The 17,960-nt window shown below is 48.9% G+C and overlaps 1 protein-coding gene across 1 annotated transcript in view; it reads left to right on the forward strand.

Moving 5' to 3' along the window:
- CDH23 (cadherin related 23) overlaps positions 1 to 17,960 on the forward strand; it is a 224,650-nt gene that overhangs the window by 89,883 nt on the left and 116,807 nt on the right. The window contains exons 7-8 of the mRNA XM_067299722.1: positions 155 to 283; positions 8,816 to 8,894. Coding sequence (XP_067155823.1) covers positions 155 to 283; positions 8,816 to 8,894 — 208 coding nt within the window. The remainder of the gene's footprint in view (positions 1 to 154; positions 284 to 8,815; positions 8,895 to 17,960) is intronic.

Below are 17,960 nucleotides of genomic sequence, written 5' to 3' on the forward strand. Positions count from 1 at the left end.
GTGGACAGTAACTCCAGCAGGTAGCTTGAAAAAGAGGTGACTACCTGGGCTGTTCCCAGATTTTGACCCAGCTACAAACGAGAGGGACTTAGAGCAGTTGAATGCTTCTGATTTTCTGATAGAAATCCTTTCTGCCTGCTCTTTGTTTTTCAAGGACCAAGACAAAAACAAGCCGCTGTCCACTCTGGCCAACCTGGCAATCATCATAACCGATGTGCAAGACATGGACCCCATTTTCATCAACCTGCCCTACAGCACGAACATCTACGAGAACTCGCCCCCGGTAAGGGCTGCTGCCTCATCCTCGCGCGCCTCCGTGGTGTTGCGCTGGGGGACCAAGGGAGGACAAGGGCTGGGTATGGGACAAAAAGCACTAGGTACCCAGAGGTGGGGTGGGGTACCTCTTTGCAGAGATATTCAGCCTTCCTTCCATCCACAGTTTGTGTTGCTCTCCCCCGACATTTGTATGCAAAGAGGAGCCCTGTTTCCATACTACTGGAGTGCAGATGTAAGGAGGTTGGGGAGAAAAATCATGAGAAGGGCTAGGTCCAAATGGCATCTAGAGAGACACAAACTCTTTTTTCTTCTAAAACAAAAGGTGTTTCAAAACAACTCCAAAATGTTTTGCCCTCTTTCTTTAAAAAAAAGGGAGCTAGGCATGAAACTTCAGGAAGAGCTAAACAACCTGAAACCAAACTGAAATCTTTTCCAGGGCATTCTTCTTAAATTTTAAAAGGCATTTATGTTGTTTTCAGCAAACACTCACTCCCCTTTTCCCCACAAAACACATATGCATGCCTTTTCAAACAGAAAAGTTGGAGAAAATTTTAAACGCTTCTGAAACGAGGCAGTTTTGAAAATGCCAGAATGATCGGCTATTTCAGCCCTTTGAGTGTTTTCCCCCAGGTTTTGCCAAATTGATCAAATCATTTTGAGTCTTTCTGAAACTCGGTTTTTCAGCGAACTTGCTGTTTGCAGAAAGGTCTCCCTATCTCTAAATACAACAGTGCCTTTTTCCCCCAGAGGAAGGTAGGGTGCGTGGTGGGCAGCTGCAGGGTAGGGGGCCCTTAGTTCTGCTCCCAGCAAGGTGCCTGTTGCCTCGGGAAGCTAATTTAACACGAGGCAGCACTTTCCCGAGCCCTTCAGCCCAACTGCTCGTCCTCGTGAGCGATCCCGACCCTTCCCGAAGCACAGCTGTGCATTGGATAGGTTTGTCCATAGAATAAATATTTTTGTTTACGGATGGGAAACCTTCTGTCCTAAAATCATTGTGTGGTAGGCTTCCATACTGCACGTGCAAGCTGCAACGTCTCTGGTATATTGGATCCAAAACACCTGATGGTTCACTTCATGCAGTGGCAGGGTTTACTCCGGCTCAGCTCAGTCTAGGTCTCTTTTTATTCTCTTTGGAGTTAAGGGTCTGGCTCTTCAGGCATTGAGTATACCAGATCAATAGGACTGAGTCCTACTGTTGCAAATCAGAAAGCACATTATCTGTCTGCTGGCCCAAAGGTGGCCAACAAATGGCTGCATGAATTACTTCCGTGAATTCCAGTGCTCTTGAGTTTAAGGAGTATTCCTATAGTGGGCTGTATGAGTCACGAGGAAGAAAAAGTGCTTTTAGATCATTGTGAATAAGGAAGGAAAAAAAAAAGATGAAATTATAGAAATGGAAGTCCCCATGAGTATAGAAAATTATAGACTGTGTCACCTTCATGGAGTGACCTTATATCCAGGAAAGGGGATCTCTCTCAAATTAATAATATATAATAAGGTTGGAGCTAAAAGGTCCCTTCGTGTTGATACACCGGCATGCATAACAATTATTCCCAGGAAGTACGCTGTTCAGTGGGCAAAGAAGCAACTAATCGCTGCGTAACCTGAAATACGAAATGAATGAAGGCGTGCTAGCCACATTCTTAACGGTTTTCTGACAGATTTAGAGATTTTTATTTCTCTTGGCCCTCTGTATCATCTCCAAAGGTATTGTGCTAGAATAAAGGAACAAAACCAGGAGGGAAAAAAAAAAAAGCGAGAGGCAGCATTCAGATCCATCAGACTGCCTTTATACCCCTAGGAATTGTGTGACTGAGTACAGCTCACTCTGATTTTTTTCCCCATCGCTTTCTCCACCATCACTGGGGATGCGAGATAGACGGGAGTTCAGAGAGGTCCAGTGGGCAAGCGATGGGCGCCATGTGAGTGCAACAACGTGGGGAGTCTGTGAGGACCATGAGGGCATGAATCTTCACGTTCCTGTTGGAGCTTGACTATGTCGCTCCTGCCAGACAGAGGTGACTCCTCAGTGTACCACCTCGGTATTCCTGAATGCTTTTCTTTCCGCTTTCCAAACTGTTTTACTGCTAGCTGTGGTTTGGAGATCTTGTAGCTTCGGTCCTCAATGCTTATGAGATCTGTGGGTGAGTGCGAAACAAATTCTGATGCGGTAATGAATAGATACTGTACCGAGAGGTCCTGCTAGGAGCTCCTTTAGCAAGAATGATGAGACTAGCAAAGAGAAATTGCTCAAAAAGGAGGAATACTGAGGTGACGGCTTGCGACTTGCTACTCCTTGGTCAGTTTTGGACACCAGGAAATGCAGCAGTCCTTAGGCTGTCTCCAGTGCATCATGCTGTGTGTGCTTCCTGAGCATCTCTGTTGTTCAACCCTTATCTACCCTGCCTTGCTCCTCGGGTTGGGCAGCACACGGTTTGGTGTCTTGCACTAAATTGCATGGTTCCCTGCACCGTCCCATACCGCGTGGGTGTGAACCCAAGATCTTTCTAAGCTTTCATGAGATTTGGCAAAAAATGTATAGCCACTCTCCCCCTACAACAGCTGCTGGCCCTCTGGGTGAGGTACCCAGTTGGGATGGGAGATGCACAGCTTCACATCCCAGTTCCACTTGATTCATTGAGGACGTTTTGACCATTCTTAAGCCGTTGAAGGACTTGTGGACACCGTTGCCCTCTCTGACATTGTGGATGCTAAGCCTGCCAGACACAGAGGTGCCACCTGAGTCACAGCGAAGAGGAAAACTGCTAACCGTGGCCAGTACTACGGGTGGTAACAACTGAAGATGTGCTGCTGTGGGAGGGGGCAAACTGGACCACTCAGCCTCAGACCCAGAGGCCCATCCTTCACGGGAGAACTCTGCTGCTGACGCGAGCACATGGTTTGCTGTGAAAAGCTTGGGTTTCTCCTGCACGTTTTCTGACGGCGAGTCTCTCCAGCGAGAACTTCCTCGTCAGCTCTGCCTTGCCACCCGAGGGAGCCAGTCACGCGTGCGGAGTAGCGACTGTGGCCCTGCAGAATGGCTTTGCTAGGGACAGGATCGCTCTGCAGATGGGAACGAGGCATCTAGGCTCAGTCAGTTTTTGTGATAAAACGGGCTCCCGTGCGCCCAGGTCGAGCCGAGAGCGTGCAGTGCGTTTGTGAGCGACGCTTGCCCCCGCTGCTGGGGCACGGCAGGCTAGGATACCCTCGAGGGATCTCATCCCAGCTTTAAATCTAGAGAGCAGGTTTCTGAGGCTTGCGGGGCCCCTCTGCTCCACGCGCCTCTCTCTCTTCCTCTCTTCCTCTCTTTTTATCTGCGGTGCACAGCATGTCTGTGTTCCTCTATCTATGTATCGGGCAAGAATACCTAATCTAAAGTGTATACATTACCTAATAAAATCCTTCTTATTTGGGATTATTGCATCAAATTTTAATTTCCTCACTCGAGTAGCAGCATGTCAGCCAGCCCGTCAGTGAAGAGCCGGTAGAAGGTGAAAAGAGTGGATAAACTGCAGCAAATTACTGCAAACAGATCTCTATCAGCCCTTTGACTGGAATTGACTGGAATTAAGAAGTGAGAAATAGGATTTTTGCCTCCGAATCTGCCGTGGCAGCTTTCTGAAGCGCTCCCCCTCCTCCTCCCACTGGCTCCTCCTGCCGTAATGCTGGGCTGCGGTTTGCCTTTCAAGTCCCTAATCCTCTGATAGAAGAAGAAGAAAAAGGGTGGAGGGGTGCGAGAAGGGAGGGGAGAGAAGTGCGGTCGTAGCTCTTATTTTTCTCAGACCAGGATCTGGTAACACAATTCAGAAGCATTTTGGGCACGTACTTATTCAGACATCGAGAAGAAAGAAATTCGTTATCGGGCAAAGGGAAGAGGACGCAGCAGGGAAAGCTTTGCCTTCCCTAGTGGTGGTGTATCCTCTTTCTTGATGCCGCTTGTTGGCCCAGCACGCCTGGGATACCTCTCCCAGGGTACCTGAGTGTACCCAAGCTGTCTGCAGCAGTGGCAAAGCATGATGACACATAGTACTCTTCATCCTCAGCGCCCTTTCAGGAGTCTGTCCTCCCAACATCTGCAGACTGGATAGCGTCTCTGATGTTTTCCAGATAAGTGAATGGGACCTGGAGAGAAGAGGACTCATTCCTCCTTGCCCTTGGAGACACTGATGGTCCGATGAGCCCCTGTCCTTAGCCCACCATCGGTGTGTGGTTCAAGCACCATCACAGCTTCGCTTTGGGGGCTGAAAGGGGAGCAGTCCACTCGCTCGGAGACAGGCTGCGATGCGTGAAGTGTGTTTTATCCCACGGGGAGCCATGCAAGGACAGGAGGGGGCAAAACCCGTTTGTCTTTGGTTCCAGGAGGAGCAGGTGTGTTCCCTTGCTATAGCATGGTACAGATCCACTTAAATTATCATTAAAATACTTTTAATTCTTCAGCACCATCCCCCTCCCCTGCCCAAACTCCTTGGGTTAAAGAAATAATGTAGAATCAGTGCTATTTTTGCCCTAGAGTCTCAATAGCTCCAAGTTAATTCTTTCTTACAATATTTCCAGCCCATCAGTGTGAACACTTTATTAAAAGCTCAGGGTTTTATTAAAAAAGGATTGATTTACCCCTGCCCCTCTTCAAAAAAGCCTCAAACTTTGTTTGGATAATGTGCCATTCTTTATTTTCTTTGCCTTTTTTTAAGCATAGACTGTTCCAGATTATTGCTTTTCTAAATCTTTTCCCTCTTTCCCTAGAGGGAGAGAGTTATTCTGTTCTGGTGCTTCAATTTATACCCACCACCCGAATCCTTACCTTACAATCACTGTTGTCTGTGGTGGGCAGGTGAGCTGTTACTTGCTATAAGAAATGTCAAGGAATTTTGGGAGTTTTCAAGAGCCACGGTTCAGCCCATGGCTACCTGGGGAGAGCCACAGGCAGAGCAGTTGGCATGGCAAGTCAGCTTGGGATTCCCAGGAGTGATTGGAAACCTTGTCAGCTGGATCTCGCTGGAGATAGTGGGAGCATCCCCTCCAATTTAGGCGTGCAACTGCTGGCTGCCTAAGGGAGCCCAGGCACAGCCTCTCGTGCCCTCGCCATGCCAAGACCTATATAGTGAAAGGAATGGTGTCGTGGCTCAGTAGGATTTTGGAAGAAAAGATGGAGGCTGTTGAGATGTGGTTGGTGAGAGGCCAACCTTTTCTGTCTTGGGACTGCATTGATCAAGGGTTTAGTTTGGTTTGGGGTGTTTCCCCGGTTCTGGCCTCAGGTTAGTTAGGTCTGCTGGGATGGTGGGCATCATCACAGGTACTTGGAGATGAGTACGGCTTCCTTGAGTGTAGTGTCCTGTTTCACATCATATCTTATTCCCATCTCACTCCAAAGCATGCTGAATGGGAATACTCCTGTTGATTGTGATGATGGTCATGCTCTGAGGCTCTCTGCATCAGTTGTTACCACTGACCATAAAACCAAAAATTGCCACCAACTACATGGATAAACCCTTAAGCCTGTTCTCTGACATTTGTTCAGCCTCTTCCGCAGAAGCCTTCTGAGGGAGAAGGGAGACACCAAGATTGATCCTAAAATAGTGTGGATGCTCAGAGGGTGACCTTCCGTCCCAGGGAGCTGGGTTCTGATAGTTTTGTGGATATTGGAAGCCTCTTACAAAGAAGCAAGGATGGAAACTAGGTGGGCTGCAAAAAGGTGCTCAGGTTCCTGCCCCTGCCGTGACTCCAGGAGACAGCGTCCAGTAAGTACAGGGAGCTCAGCCCTGCTCTGACACGTGCTTCTCTGCCACAGGTGAAGTGTGGCTCATCCCAAGGCCTGACTTAGGGGTCTGTGGAGAAGGAGGAGACATAGAGGTTGGAAGGAGACAGAGGGAGACCGACAGTCTCCAAAAACAGCAGTGTGGAAGCCATCATCTTCAGCTTGCCAAGGACCAGACAAACCTTAGCTTCTTGTTCTCATGAACAGGTGTCTGGATGGTTTCTTTCCTATGGACGGCTCTATGGCACGCGCTGGGGAGATATCCAAACAAGATCCCCTCTTCTCTCCTCCCAAACTTTGCTACTGCAGCATCCGCGCTCTTCCTTTTATCTCTGGTGACAGTCATTCCCCTTGGCACCTACAAAAGGGACCTTTCCTTCAGATAAAGTGGCCCCGGCATCAGCAGGCCAATTGCTATTCCTGGGCCATCGCGGAGGCCCTGCCTCCTCCCGCAGCTGCCTTCCCTTTGAAATGTGCCGCACGGCAGGTGACACTTATCATTCTGCGCGGCTCCCTCTCTTTTGACAGGCGATGAGTGAGCTGTCAGATAGGCCAAGTGCCTTCACCCACTGCCCCTGGAATGGAAAAGCTCTCGCTTTGCCAATGAGGAAACAGGGGCGCGCGCCTGCCCCGCGGGAGTGGTAAATTAAAGCAGAATATGTTGGGGAAGTGCCAGCTGAACTGCATCCCTGGAAGTTTCGGTTCTTTGTTCTTTTTTTCCCTGCCCCTCTTTTCTGCTGTGTCTTGCCCTCCTCTCCGGATCTGTTGTTCTTGTTTCCCCCTTTTCTTGTGCTTTTTAGCCATACTAGTTTGGAAAGCGCTGCTGTCAGTGATTTAGAGGCTCTCTAGCAGCTGCTGAGCCTCACCAGCCGAACGCCGTTCAAAGGTCAGTGACCTGGGATTTATGGCTAATGTTCTCAGTTAATAGTGTGGATTTACTTAAGGAGTCTATTGAAGTAGCCTTGGATATCAGGGATGGGGCATATCTGCCTGGCCCGAAAAGCCGCCTTTATGGCAGCAGTCACAGAGCGTCTCCGTCCTGCCCACGGAGCTTCACGGTGTCCGCGCACGGCCCTGAAAACAGGGTGGGCAGCAAGTCTCCAGTTCCCGCTGGTGACGTTTCTGCAGCAGCTTTCCCAAGGTTCCCAGCGTAAGCTGTGATGGAGATGTTTCAGTGGCTGGGTCCATCCTGCTGTTGCGGAGGTTCAGCTCTTTTTCGGTTGCTGCTATGCACCTACCTGCTTTTGCAAAGCTGTCATTATAAATAGCAGAACCTTTGAGACTGTCCAAATAAAAAAATGGAGACAGCATAGCACCAGCATTTGGCCTCTAGCTGATGGATTGCAGGGCAAGTGCAACACCGCTGTCCTGCTCTGCTCCCTCATTAGATATGCAAATGCCTCTGTTGACATTTTCTTTGAGGGCAAAAAAAAATTGCTTCTCTTCCCACTGTTAATCAACCAATGAAAACAAGAACAGCTGAGTTGTAAATTTTTTCACACTACATTAATTGCGTGTGTGTGTGTTTGTATTCACATGGGCTCACTGCAGTGCAGCGGGGGAAGTACAGCTACAGAGCTGACATAAGTGCATAATATTTTTATTAAAAGAACTGAAGAAGAATCTTGGCCCGCTCCTATATATTTTGAGAGGGCTCTTGGCCTTATGAACCTTTCTGCAGGGCTATAAGAGGCCTGTCCCGCAGGGCGGAGGATGAGGTGGGGGAGCCAACAGGTGCCGAAGCTCCTGTCCATGGGCAATCCCCTTCTTGGCATCGGTCTGAACCTCCTTCTGCCTACAGGCTTCTATTAAAAGCTTTGCAGTTCTCCCAGCCGGTTGTGCAGCTGGACACCCTTGGCCAGCACGAGCACCCCTTGTCGCCCAGGGTGCCAGGTTTGAAGAATGCAGGGGGAGAAGAGGACCCTTTGAACCTGGCAATCCAGGAGGTAGAGAAAACTGGTCTATTGACTGTTGCTGAAGGTAGTGGTGAGGAAGAGTTGTTGCCTGTGGTTCTCAAGGGGCTACGAAATGAAAATCTCTCCTCTGTGACTGAGGAGCATATGCTTCCACCCGCCGACCTGAGCCTCAGCCCATGCAGTTGCGGTGCTGCAAGTCAGCATGTCTCGACTTTGCCGGTGCTGTACTTCCATTTCTTCTTTCCTTTGTTTTCTGCCTTTGAGCCCTGGGGGTTAAGTGACCCTGTCTTGATTGAGCACTGCTGGCTGGGCTCACCTCGCTGACCTCGCTTCAAATCCTCTAGGCAGGGGCCAAGCAGCAAGGGAAATGAGCCTGGCGATGCTATCTTCAGTCCCTGTGGACTCGTGCCCTGGTACAAACATACTGTACAGTCAGCCTCGACCTGTTCAGTGGCCTTGTGTTAGCGAACGTGTTGTGCCGGTCCTGTCCTCAGCATCGCAAGCTAAACGCTGGGGTGGATTGTCAGCGTTTCGCAGCTTGCGCAGAAGCTGGATGGTGATGAGTTGCGGCTCAGAACTGCCCTGGGGAAGTTGGGGTGGGACTTTCCTATGTGATGCCTTGTCCTGTCTACGAGGTGATTTTCATAAGCATGTGGCCCACAGTAAGAAGTAAAAATGCATTGGTGATGTGCTGGGACAGCTCGGCTCTTGTGGCTGTGCATCCTCGGAGCCCCAGAAGCGCTCTGATCCATCCCGTTGCTCCCACGCGATGGCTAGGGGAGGACGGAGGTGGGAAGTGTCCTGCAGCGGGGCAAGGCGCGGAAGCGGCTGAGTGCCTGCAACATGCGTCTCTTCTGTCCCTCCCCAGGGTACCACCGTGCGGATGATAACTGCGGTTGACCAGGACAAGGGCCGTCCCCGGGGAATCGGCTACACCATCGTCTCAGGTGAGTCGCGGCGGGGAGCCCGGCAGCAGCCTGTGTTGGAGGGGGCAGAAGACCTGGCTCTGCGATAAGTCTTTGTCTGTGCTCCCCATGCCAGAGAAATTATATTTGACTAAGTTTCTCCTCGACTGTACTTCTGTTTGCCTGTCTCAGCTCTTTTGATTCACCGTTGCTAATTAATGTAGCCTACTGCTGTGAGTGAAAGCTTTTACCTGCCTGAAAAGTGTTTTTTTTTTTGCCTTCAGTGTTGTCAGAGCACATTGTTCATGACATCTCTCTTTCCTTGAGCAGAGACCATTATTTCATACAAGTTCGGGAGTATCTTATAGTGAAACCTTTTGGTCTTAATGACAAGCCAGGCACATTTTGCACGTCTGCTAAATGCATTTGTCAACACTGGCTGTATTTCTTTGGATGCGTCACCGGCTAATACCGAATGCCGATCACCTTTCTGCAAGCGCTTTTGCTAGCTCAAGGCAGAATGCTCTGCGCCGGAGACCTGCAGCACGGGATTAGCAGAGCCGTTAGGCATTTCGGCACTGCCGTGGTGCTTTCAGAGGGAGCCTGGGTCGCGGTGGGCACCGTGGCACACGTCTGTGTTTATGAGTAAGAGATCACAGTGTACTGTGCAGGGGATGGGGGAAAGCAGAGCCCCAGAGGTAGTTGAAGCTATGCCAACAAACGGCTCCACTTCACAAAATGCCACCGAGGAGACCTGCAAAGAGCAAGGCATAAAACTTTTGTTGTCGGTGCAGTTGTTATTGTTAGAAAGAGAATATGACTGATTATGGGCTGAACAGCTTGTAGCAATTTCTGCAGTGTTTCCCAAAAGTCTCTGCACCAAGGACTGGCCTGGCAAAGCATTGCAAGGACCTCGTCCAACTCAGCAGGGTCGCAGCACAAGCTGGAAGGTCGGGGGCTGGATCTGAAAGGCTATGAGGCTAGAGAATGGAGCTTAATTAAAATGGTGGAGGCTTTCCTCCTCCTGACATCCGTGTTCCTTAATCCTGCCTCCGTGCATTGCCGCTAAAGCCCAGGGAACCCGTCACAATGTGTGCAGATAGCTTACCGAAATTGCTGCTACCTGTGGCACACGGGTCCTCCCTGGGGCATCCTAGTTCAGGTAACGAGAGAATGAAAATTCAAAGAAAGGTCTGTCAGAGATGCCTGACCCCAAACCCTACGCTCATTTTTTGTGATTTGTTTTGGGGAGAGTCTCCCTGCCACCCCACAAGCCCGAAGCACCTTTGCTAACCTCCCATGTCAATGCCCTCCTGCACAACATCTTGCTCCCTTGCTCACTGTGACCCCTCCTGATGGTAAAAGAGGCAGGTGCAAAGCAGTCCAGGTAGGCATTTCCAGGTGAAACACGGCTGCTTTTCAGAAAGTCCAGTTTTTGGAGCTGGAGCGGTTTCATTTCAGGTGCCTTGAGCCTCTGCCGTACCCGCGATAGACCACGGGCTCGCTGGGCTGTAGATGGACAGAGCTGGTGGGGCTTTGGCGCTGGGGCAGATGGACTAGTCCAGGTAACCCAGGAGTGAGGGACTAGCTTGGGCAATCTGAGTTATGACCCCCTTTCTGGTGTTGCTTTCAGGGAAATCTTCACAGCAAGAAATGGCAGCAGCCCCTTTTCTCCCCACTCTGCCATGTGTTTGAGGAGCTGGGAGCTCCTTCAGGTTACATGTGGAGAAGTCGTGTCCCCTTCTCAAAGCCTCGCATTTCAAATGCTCTTTTAATCAACCTCTGGGGTCAAGGTGACTTGATCCCAACTTTGATCCAAGTCCCTTGATCCTGGCTGGAAGTATCCAGGTCAGTCTGCCTTTGAAGATGCAAGGATTATTTATTCCTCTAAATCTCTTTGCAATTTATTCTAATGTACCCCTGACATGAATTAATTGAGAGATTCCCCGAGACTTTCAGTATCAAACCATGCAAAATGCAGCAGGGACTTTGTTCTGATGTGAGCCTTTGTTCACTGGAGGCTGGACTGAAACCACAAACTGATTTTACAGAGGCCACTGAATGCCCCCAAGGATTGTAAAAGCCTTCAGCAGTCCCTCACCAGAGCGTGGTTGGAGCCACTGACCGAGAAGAAGGAGATGTCTCGTTCCCGGAGTAACCGAGGGGGACATCACAGGGTTTTGTGAAACCATGGGTGGTGCAGGAAGAGTGGGTTGATTAACTACAGGGCTGGCTGTAAACCCTCTTTTTGACACAAGAACAAAGCAATATAAACAGTTCCTGGGTTTCAGATAGTCTGTATATGATGGTTAAAAGGTGGTTTCAAATGAAAGTTCATAGGAGTATAGTTCACAACAGAGGGGGTTCTTCTCAAAGTCTGAGGATGGTCAGCATCCAGGAGAGTGCACTCGTCCTCTTCTTATGTCCTTTTTCAGGCAGCTGCTTATGGCCATGATTACAGACAGCGTCTTGGACTGGATGGATGCCCAGTTGGATATTTTTGTGACTGTTCTGCAGACTGTCCACATAGAATGTTGCTTCAAAGTGTTGCTCTGAGTTTGGTTTTCACCTTCAATCTCCTTTGCTGGTTTGGTGCTTGAGTTCGGAATAGAGACGTAGTCCTGCTATCAGTGAGCCTTTTGGATTCACCATGTAGAACGGGTTTCCTGCCCCTTGTTGCCAAAAGACTGCTCTCCCTCTCTTCTTTCTTGTGTGGCCAGGCTGAGATTTGGAGCGTCTGGGGTTATGTATTTGATTTTTCTTGTTTCCTTGGGCTTCTCAGATGTCTATTGCTCCTTTCCTGGAGCAGGCTTTATCGGAAGCAGTTAAGGGCTCTGTGGCAGTAAAATCACTGGGACTTTGCCTGTTTAGCTCTTCCACTGGCGTTGAACCAGCACTGGCGGTAACAGAGCTGCAGAAAGACCTGTGAAGGTTGCAGACCGTTCTGACATGCGAGCAGGGCCTTTACCCTGCTGCTGCTATCTGGGGAGTTTAATAGCTTTCGTCAGAGAGGCATGAGCTTTCGCTGCTGGTTACCAGGCCCCTGGCAGAAATGAGCTCTTCCCAGCCTTTCGCATTGCTGGGACTGGAGCCTCCCCGAGCTCTGTGGTATATAAAGATCTGATGGTTTTGCAGAACCAGATGTGAAGTTCTAGTTTCATGTTATGGTTTTTCCCTTAATTTGCTCTTACGTTTTAGGTATCTTAATTTTCCTTGTCAGCACCAAAGCAATATAAACAGTTCCTGGGTTTCAGATAGTCTGTATATGATGGTTAAAATCTGCAGAAACAATAATGCAGTCTATAGAGGGCTAACTGGCTAAATGCACAGATCAGATCATGATTATACGGGCTCAATCAGAAGGTCAAGGCTGATGTATAGAATCAAGCAAGCAAGACCTTGAGTCCTGGATTTTTACCTAGAGTGTTCACGCATGGCTTTATTTTTATGTTTATCTTTGGGTTTCCTGTAAAATAGCCATGATGCCACTTTGCAAGTGTCCCCTGAGCACTGCTCAGTGCCACAATACCTGCCAGCCTGGCTGTTGCACCCAGCAGAGGGACTGTGCAAGCGAGCCAGCCACGCTTTGAGAGCCTTTTGGTGGCGGCGATGTGTGGATTGACAGGCAGTCAGATACGTGCAAACATGCTTGCATTTGCTTGCGTATGCCAATAGCTTAATCCCCGCCCCAGGTCTAGCCTGGTGGGGGGGCAGCTATCGCATTAGGGAATCGTGCAGAACACATCAAAGCCACGAGTGATTAAACTGCTCTGCGTTTTTTTTCCCAAGCCGAGAACATAAGAATTGCAGAGTATTTTCCAAACTGACCAGCAGTCATTCTGCTATCAACACCATCATCTTGCAGCGAGCCAGTGCAGTCGGGATGCTGGGAGGGAACAGCCCTGCGGACAGACCGAGGAATGGCTGCGTGGTGTGCGTGCAGGGCTCCCGGCCCGCCGCGCGAGGGGAAAGGTGCCGCACCGAAGCATCTTCTCCAAAATCTGGTTCGCGCAAGGCAAGCGGTTTTTTTGGCAGCCAGATAAAGGCTAATTAATTTGTCATTATCCTCAATCATGATGGTAAAGGTCAGTAAGCAGATTTTGTGCCTGAGCTGGTAAATTTTTACGGCAGTTTTGAAAAAACTGTCTAGCGTATGGGAATCGGGAAGCAAATTAAATTAGAAACCGACCGTAAACAAAAGTGAAAATGGCAAGCAGAAGTAATAATTATACCTGGCTCTTCAGCTCACATTCAGAAGGGAAGATGACGGCAGCATTATTCCCATTTCCAGATGGGGAGACTGGGGGAAGGAAGGATGAGGCCCTTTCCCCGGGTCTCTGAGGAGTCCTGCTGCCCGGGTAGTGCCGTGTAGTGTAGTGTAGTGCCCTCTGATTTTAGTGCCCGTGTTGAATAAATGACAGTGAGAATGCTGAAAAGCAACCTCGATGTTTATCATTCCTTGGGTATTAATATCTAGAACATTAGTATGATTTGGAGGTAGGATATAAAGATTAATTTGAAATTGCCGTTGTCCTTTTCAGTTCCAGCCCTCTCCTGGCTGTGTGCTAGTACACACCTCAGGATATACTGCAGAAGCTCTTATTTATATAGCTATCTCCAAGCACAAGGTTCTCCTATGACAGGAAAACAATAAAACTAAAAGATTAACCATAACCACATAAAATAAGACTTAAGATCTAACTTTATGCAGTCAGCTTACAAAGCTATTAAGCCTGAAGTCATATAGAAGCCCTGATCTAGCTGTGTCACGTCTTTGGCTAGACCTGGTTGAGTTGTCCTGTTGTGGCAGAAAAGCCTGCCTGCCAGGGCCCAGCTTGTGGATTTATTTCCATCCCTTATATGGAAAATCCATTAAATTGTTTCTCTCCTTTCCTCCCAGTCAAAGGAGTGTTTAACTCCATGAAAACACATGCTACTTTCCCTACACTTTAAAAGGAGTAGGATGACCACAGTGCAAAATGTCATTTAAAAAGAAAACCAAACTGAAAAACCCTCTAATGCCAAAAGCCACCAGAGAGGCTTGTCTGCACCAGGGTTCACATTGCTACGGCTGAACCACGATGGCTCCGGTGGGAATTTTTGTGTTGCTTTTCCTAGAAAGGAGCTCTTCTCGTGCCGGCCTAGGTGGAGCAGGGCTCTGAGCTGTCTCTTCCACTGGGGTCTCCTCCAACACTTTTCCGGTTTGTAGCCCTGTTCCTGGGCACACTGGGACAGGACTCAACTAGGAAAGCCAGGAATTGGGTCAACAGGAATAAAAGCCACAGAGAAAAGTAGCGATGCCTGAGCCCAGACGAGTCAGGGAGGCTCTAGCAGGGAAAGCGATGATGCTGGGTATGGAGGTCCTTGCTCGTTCCCGAGGAACGGCTGTCCAAAAAGGAGAGCGCCGCCAGCTAGTAGCTTGCCCTTGCTCCACTGTATGAAATCATCCCCTCGCTCTGAAGTTCCCGGGCTGCTTTGACAGGTTGGAGATGTTCAGCCATTGAGGTCAGGGCTCTGTTTGAAGGACAGATAATTAATCCCGCGAAGTAATCCACGGTGCCTTTTTGGCAGATTTATGGAGATAGCCTCTGTGCCGGGGACTCTGCCTCATCATCTTTCATTTCCCAGGCAAAGCAAGTGACTTGTTATATAACATGACCTGGTCTAGATAAGACTTTTCATTTAGGGGAACTCTCTGGTCTAACAGAGATTGATTTTCCTAGAGGCACGCCGGCTGCAACAGGTGATGGGAAGGTGATGGCAGGCGTGCTGGATATGCGGGACATCATTAGCTTCCCGAGAGAGGAAATTCGAGTTGGCTGGATGTCAGCGGGTGAGCATCTTTCCAGCCTTTTGTGTCCCGGTTGATGCTGGGGACACATGGGGCAAGCAGGACCGCAAATATGCAGGGAGGTGCCCGCGTTTTGCCAGACGGGAAGCGGTCCTTCCCTTCCCCGTGTTTGATGCTGGCTGCTCTTTAGAAAAGGAAGCACCTTTGCTATGGAAAGAGCAAGATTTATCTGGAAGAAATTAATTTCACACCGCTCTGGCTGCACACGCTTGGTCAGAGCAGTGGGAACCGATTCTGCAAGAGGGCAGAGCTGTGTTTCCCAATGCCCCCCATCACCTTCCCGCTCATCCAGTGCGATCTGCGCCAGCCTGGCGCTGAGCTGGCCGGTGGTACTGCCAAAATTGGAGCACCCCGGGAGCATGCAGCAGAATCAGGCCTGGAGAGAGCCGTGCAGTTTCACGGTTGCTGCTACTGACTATCCCCTGGAGAACGGGGAATCCTTTGGCTCTTTAAGAGCAGGATTTTTATCATGAATTACATGGCAATTTAATTAATAGGCAGGAAGGGACTTTGGCCCGCAAGCTCTTGTTAGGAAAATGTACGGTGCAATTACAGTCCAGTGCTTCACTCGCTAGCAGTAAAGCATCCGTTTCGCTCTGGGTGTCTTGCTGTGTCTCCAGACTTGTTGGGCGTTTTTGCAAAGCAGCCCTGTTTGGCCACACTGAAACCGCAGGGGATGATGAACTCCAAGGAACTGAAGCCTAGGCGTCCATGGATGTTGAATGTTACACATCCGACCTGGAGCAGTGCTCCCCTTTGCCGGCATGTGCTGTATTTCTCATTTATTTGTGAATGCAGGGAAAAATGACAGGTCAACAGGAGCGGGGCTTTGATTGATTTCCAGCAGGGACTGGCTTGGACAGTCAGGGTTTGTATTTCGGCAAAGCTCTGGAATGGCCAGACCCTCCTGAAGAGGACTGCAATCCTCTGCTTCTCTCCCCAGCGTCGTTAAAAGGGGGGTTCCTGCTGTGGAGACGGGAAGGTGACTTGTGCTGCTCGGGCAGGCGTCGAAGGGTTAAACCAGCTGAGAGGGCTCACAGGCTCTGCAAGAGCAGCGGCTGCCGGCGATGCCAAAACGTCGAACTCTGCCTGACTGACAAATTTCAGGTCCGGTGATGGATGGGCAGCAGGGAGCCTGCACAAGGGCAATCCATATGTCCTTCGTGGTGCTGGAAAGTCCTGGAGGGGAGAGGGGAAGGGAGGTCTGGGGTTTTCAGTCGGGTAGCTGGCGCTTAGGGCTCTTCAGAAACCCTTAGAGCATTTATTTTTCCAAATTGATTCCTCTAGGAGATTCAGTTTGTGGTAAAGTGCTCTCTTCCTAAAGCTGGTGCATCCCAAGGGAAACATGAATTAAAAATTATTATTTGCACAGTGTAGTAGAAGTGTGAATTACAAAAGCAACCAGGAGGCATGTCTGGAAATAATAGTTCTCTTGCCTTCTTCTGTTTTTTCCTGCTAAGGAATTAAATATTATTTAAAAAATAAAAGCAGTAGCTCTCAGATCATGTTTCATATGGGCCTAATAGATGGGGTGTCCCCTGCTGCCTTCCCTTCCAAAAGGCAGCATGAACTTTGGAGGTAAGGTGAAGTGGCCAAAGAGATCTCCCATCCCTCAGTTGCTGACCCCTCCCTCCATGCACTTGACCCAAATTAATAAAGAAGGCAGGACAAAACATACGGTTTCTCTGAATCCCTTAAACTGGACATCAGAATGGAGGGCAAACCTTGGAAATACAGCCTGCTAATTTTAATATCCCCGTTGCTGCTTGGCCTACATTGTGCTGACTTTTTCCCACATTCGGATCACTTGGTGAACTACTAGGGTGTTAAAGTCCTCATAAATTACGTCCACGAGGAGGCCTTCCAGTGTGATTTAAAGGCAGTCATCATAGCAGAACATTTTTGTAGGAGGACATGCTGATGGGTGGAAAAGTGCCTTGCGCCGAGTTATTCATCAAAGGCTGTTTTTCCACACTGCCAATGCAAGGGGATGAGGCAGCGCAAAGAAGGGATGGCGGCTGCTTCTGTAGCCCTTGGCTTCTCACCTCCATCGGTTCCCATCTTCCTCCCCAGTGCTAACTATGCTTCGTCGTCACGTCAGCATCTTGCTTTGGCTCCCTGTCCATCTGGGAGCAACTGAACACAGATACAGTTGGGATAACGGCTTGCTTGCACTGCAAGCGGTCCCCTGACAAATGTCCTTTGGTGATTAAAATTTTACCTTCCTATTTATATGTAAATATGAAACAAAAACAAAAATATTTTCTGTTTAATTTCTGGGGTTTTCTATTTAACTTCCTGGCATTTAATGTATTTGAGATGTTGGCAACCACTGGCTCAGGACGAGCCTGGACTGTCTCTCTTTGTGTCTGGGTTAGAAAAAATTAAGAGTTCCGAGATTTTTTTAATATAGGTCTGGATGGAAGAATTTCTGAAAGACGTTGAGCCTGAAGATGTAGTTGTTATGTTAAAAGCTGATTGGGTTGTTATGAGAAATATTCGAGCGTCCCTCTTTCATACTCCCCTGATGAGTTCGCTTACTGTGGTGGGAGAGGCAAGAGGTGTATTTTGTGGGTCTCTAAAGCCAGCACAGACACAGTGTCCATTAAGAAAGTGCACATTTCCTGCCTGTGCTTACTTCATATGCAGGCTGAAAGCGTGTTCTGCAAATGCCGCTCTAAGATGGAAATCCAAAGGTGCCAAGAGCATGTTCTATTTGGGAATATATACTGCCTTCTGCTCCCTCTTTACGCAGATGAAATCCTCTGCAAGTTCAGTAGGGTTAAACTGTTGCATTTACAGAAATGAGTGAAGTACACATCTACAAGCATTATCTCATTCTTGGAGCATGGGCAAAAAGGTGGACCCAGAAGAGGACCTGGTGGGAATGAACAACGCTCTTTTGTTTTCTTTCATTTTCTTTTTCCTTTGATATCCCTGTGCATCATGCTCATGTGAATTGTAGTCTCCTGTATCACACTTGCGTATTCCTCCCCGGTCCCTGGCTGTAATATTGTGAGGATCTTTGTCATTGCCACTAGGAGAAGTTGCCAAGTGCTGCCTGAGAAAGAGGATTTTTCATTTCTGTACAAACTCTGCAAGTTTGCTCACAGCAGAAACAATTACGGTAGTTTTTCCTGAGTTACTCTGCTGTCTTGACTCACGACCCAGATGTTGGCTGGTTTCCCCATAGATTGTTTTAAGGTAATGTCCATGATTATGGAATGAAGGAAGGCTGTGAGGAAGAGGAGTTTTTT

This window comes from Apteryx mantelli, chromosome 7 (assembly GCF_036417845.1).
Source record: "Apteryx mantelli isolate bAptMan1 chromosome 7, bAptMan1.hap1, whole genome shotgun sequence".
NCBI lineage: Eukaryota > Metazoa > Chordata > Aves > Apterygiformes > Apterygidae > Apteryx > Apteryx mantelli.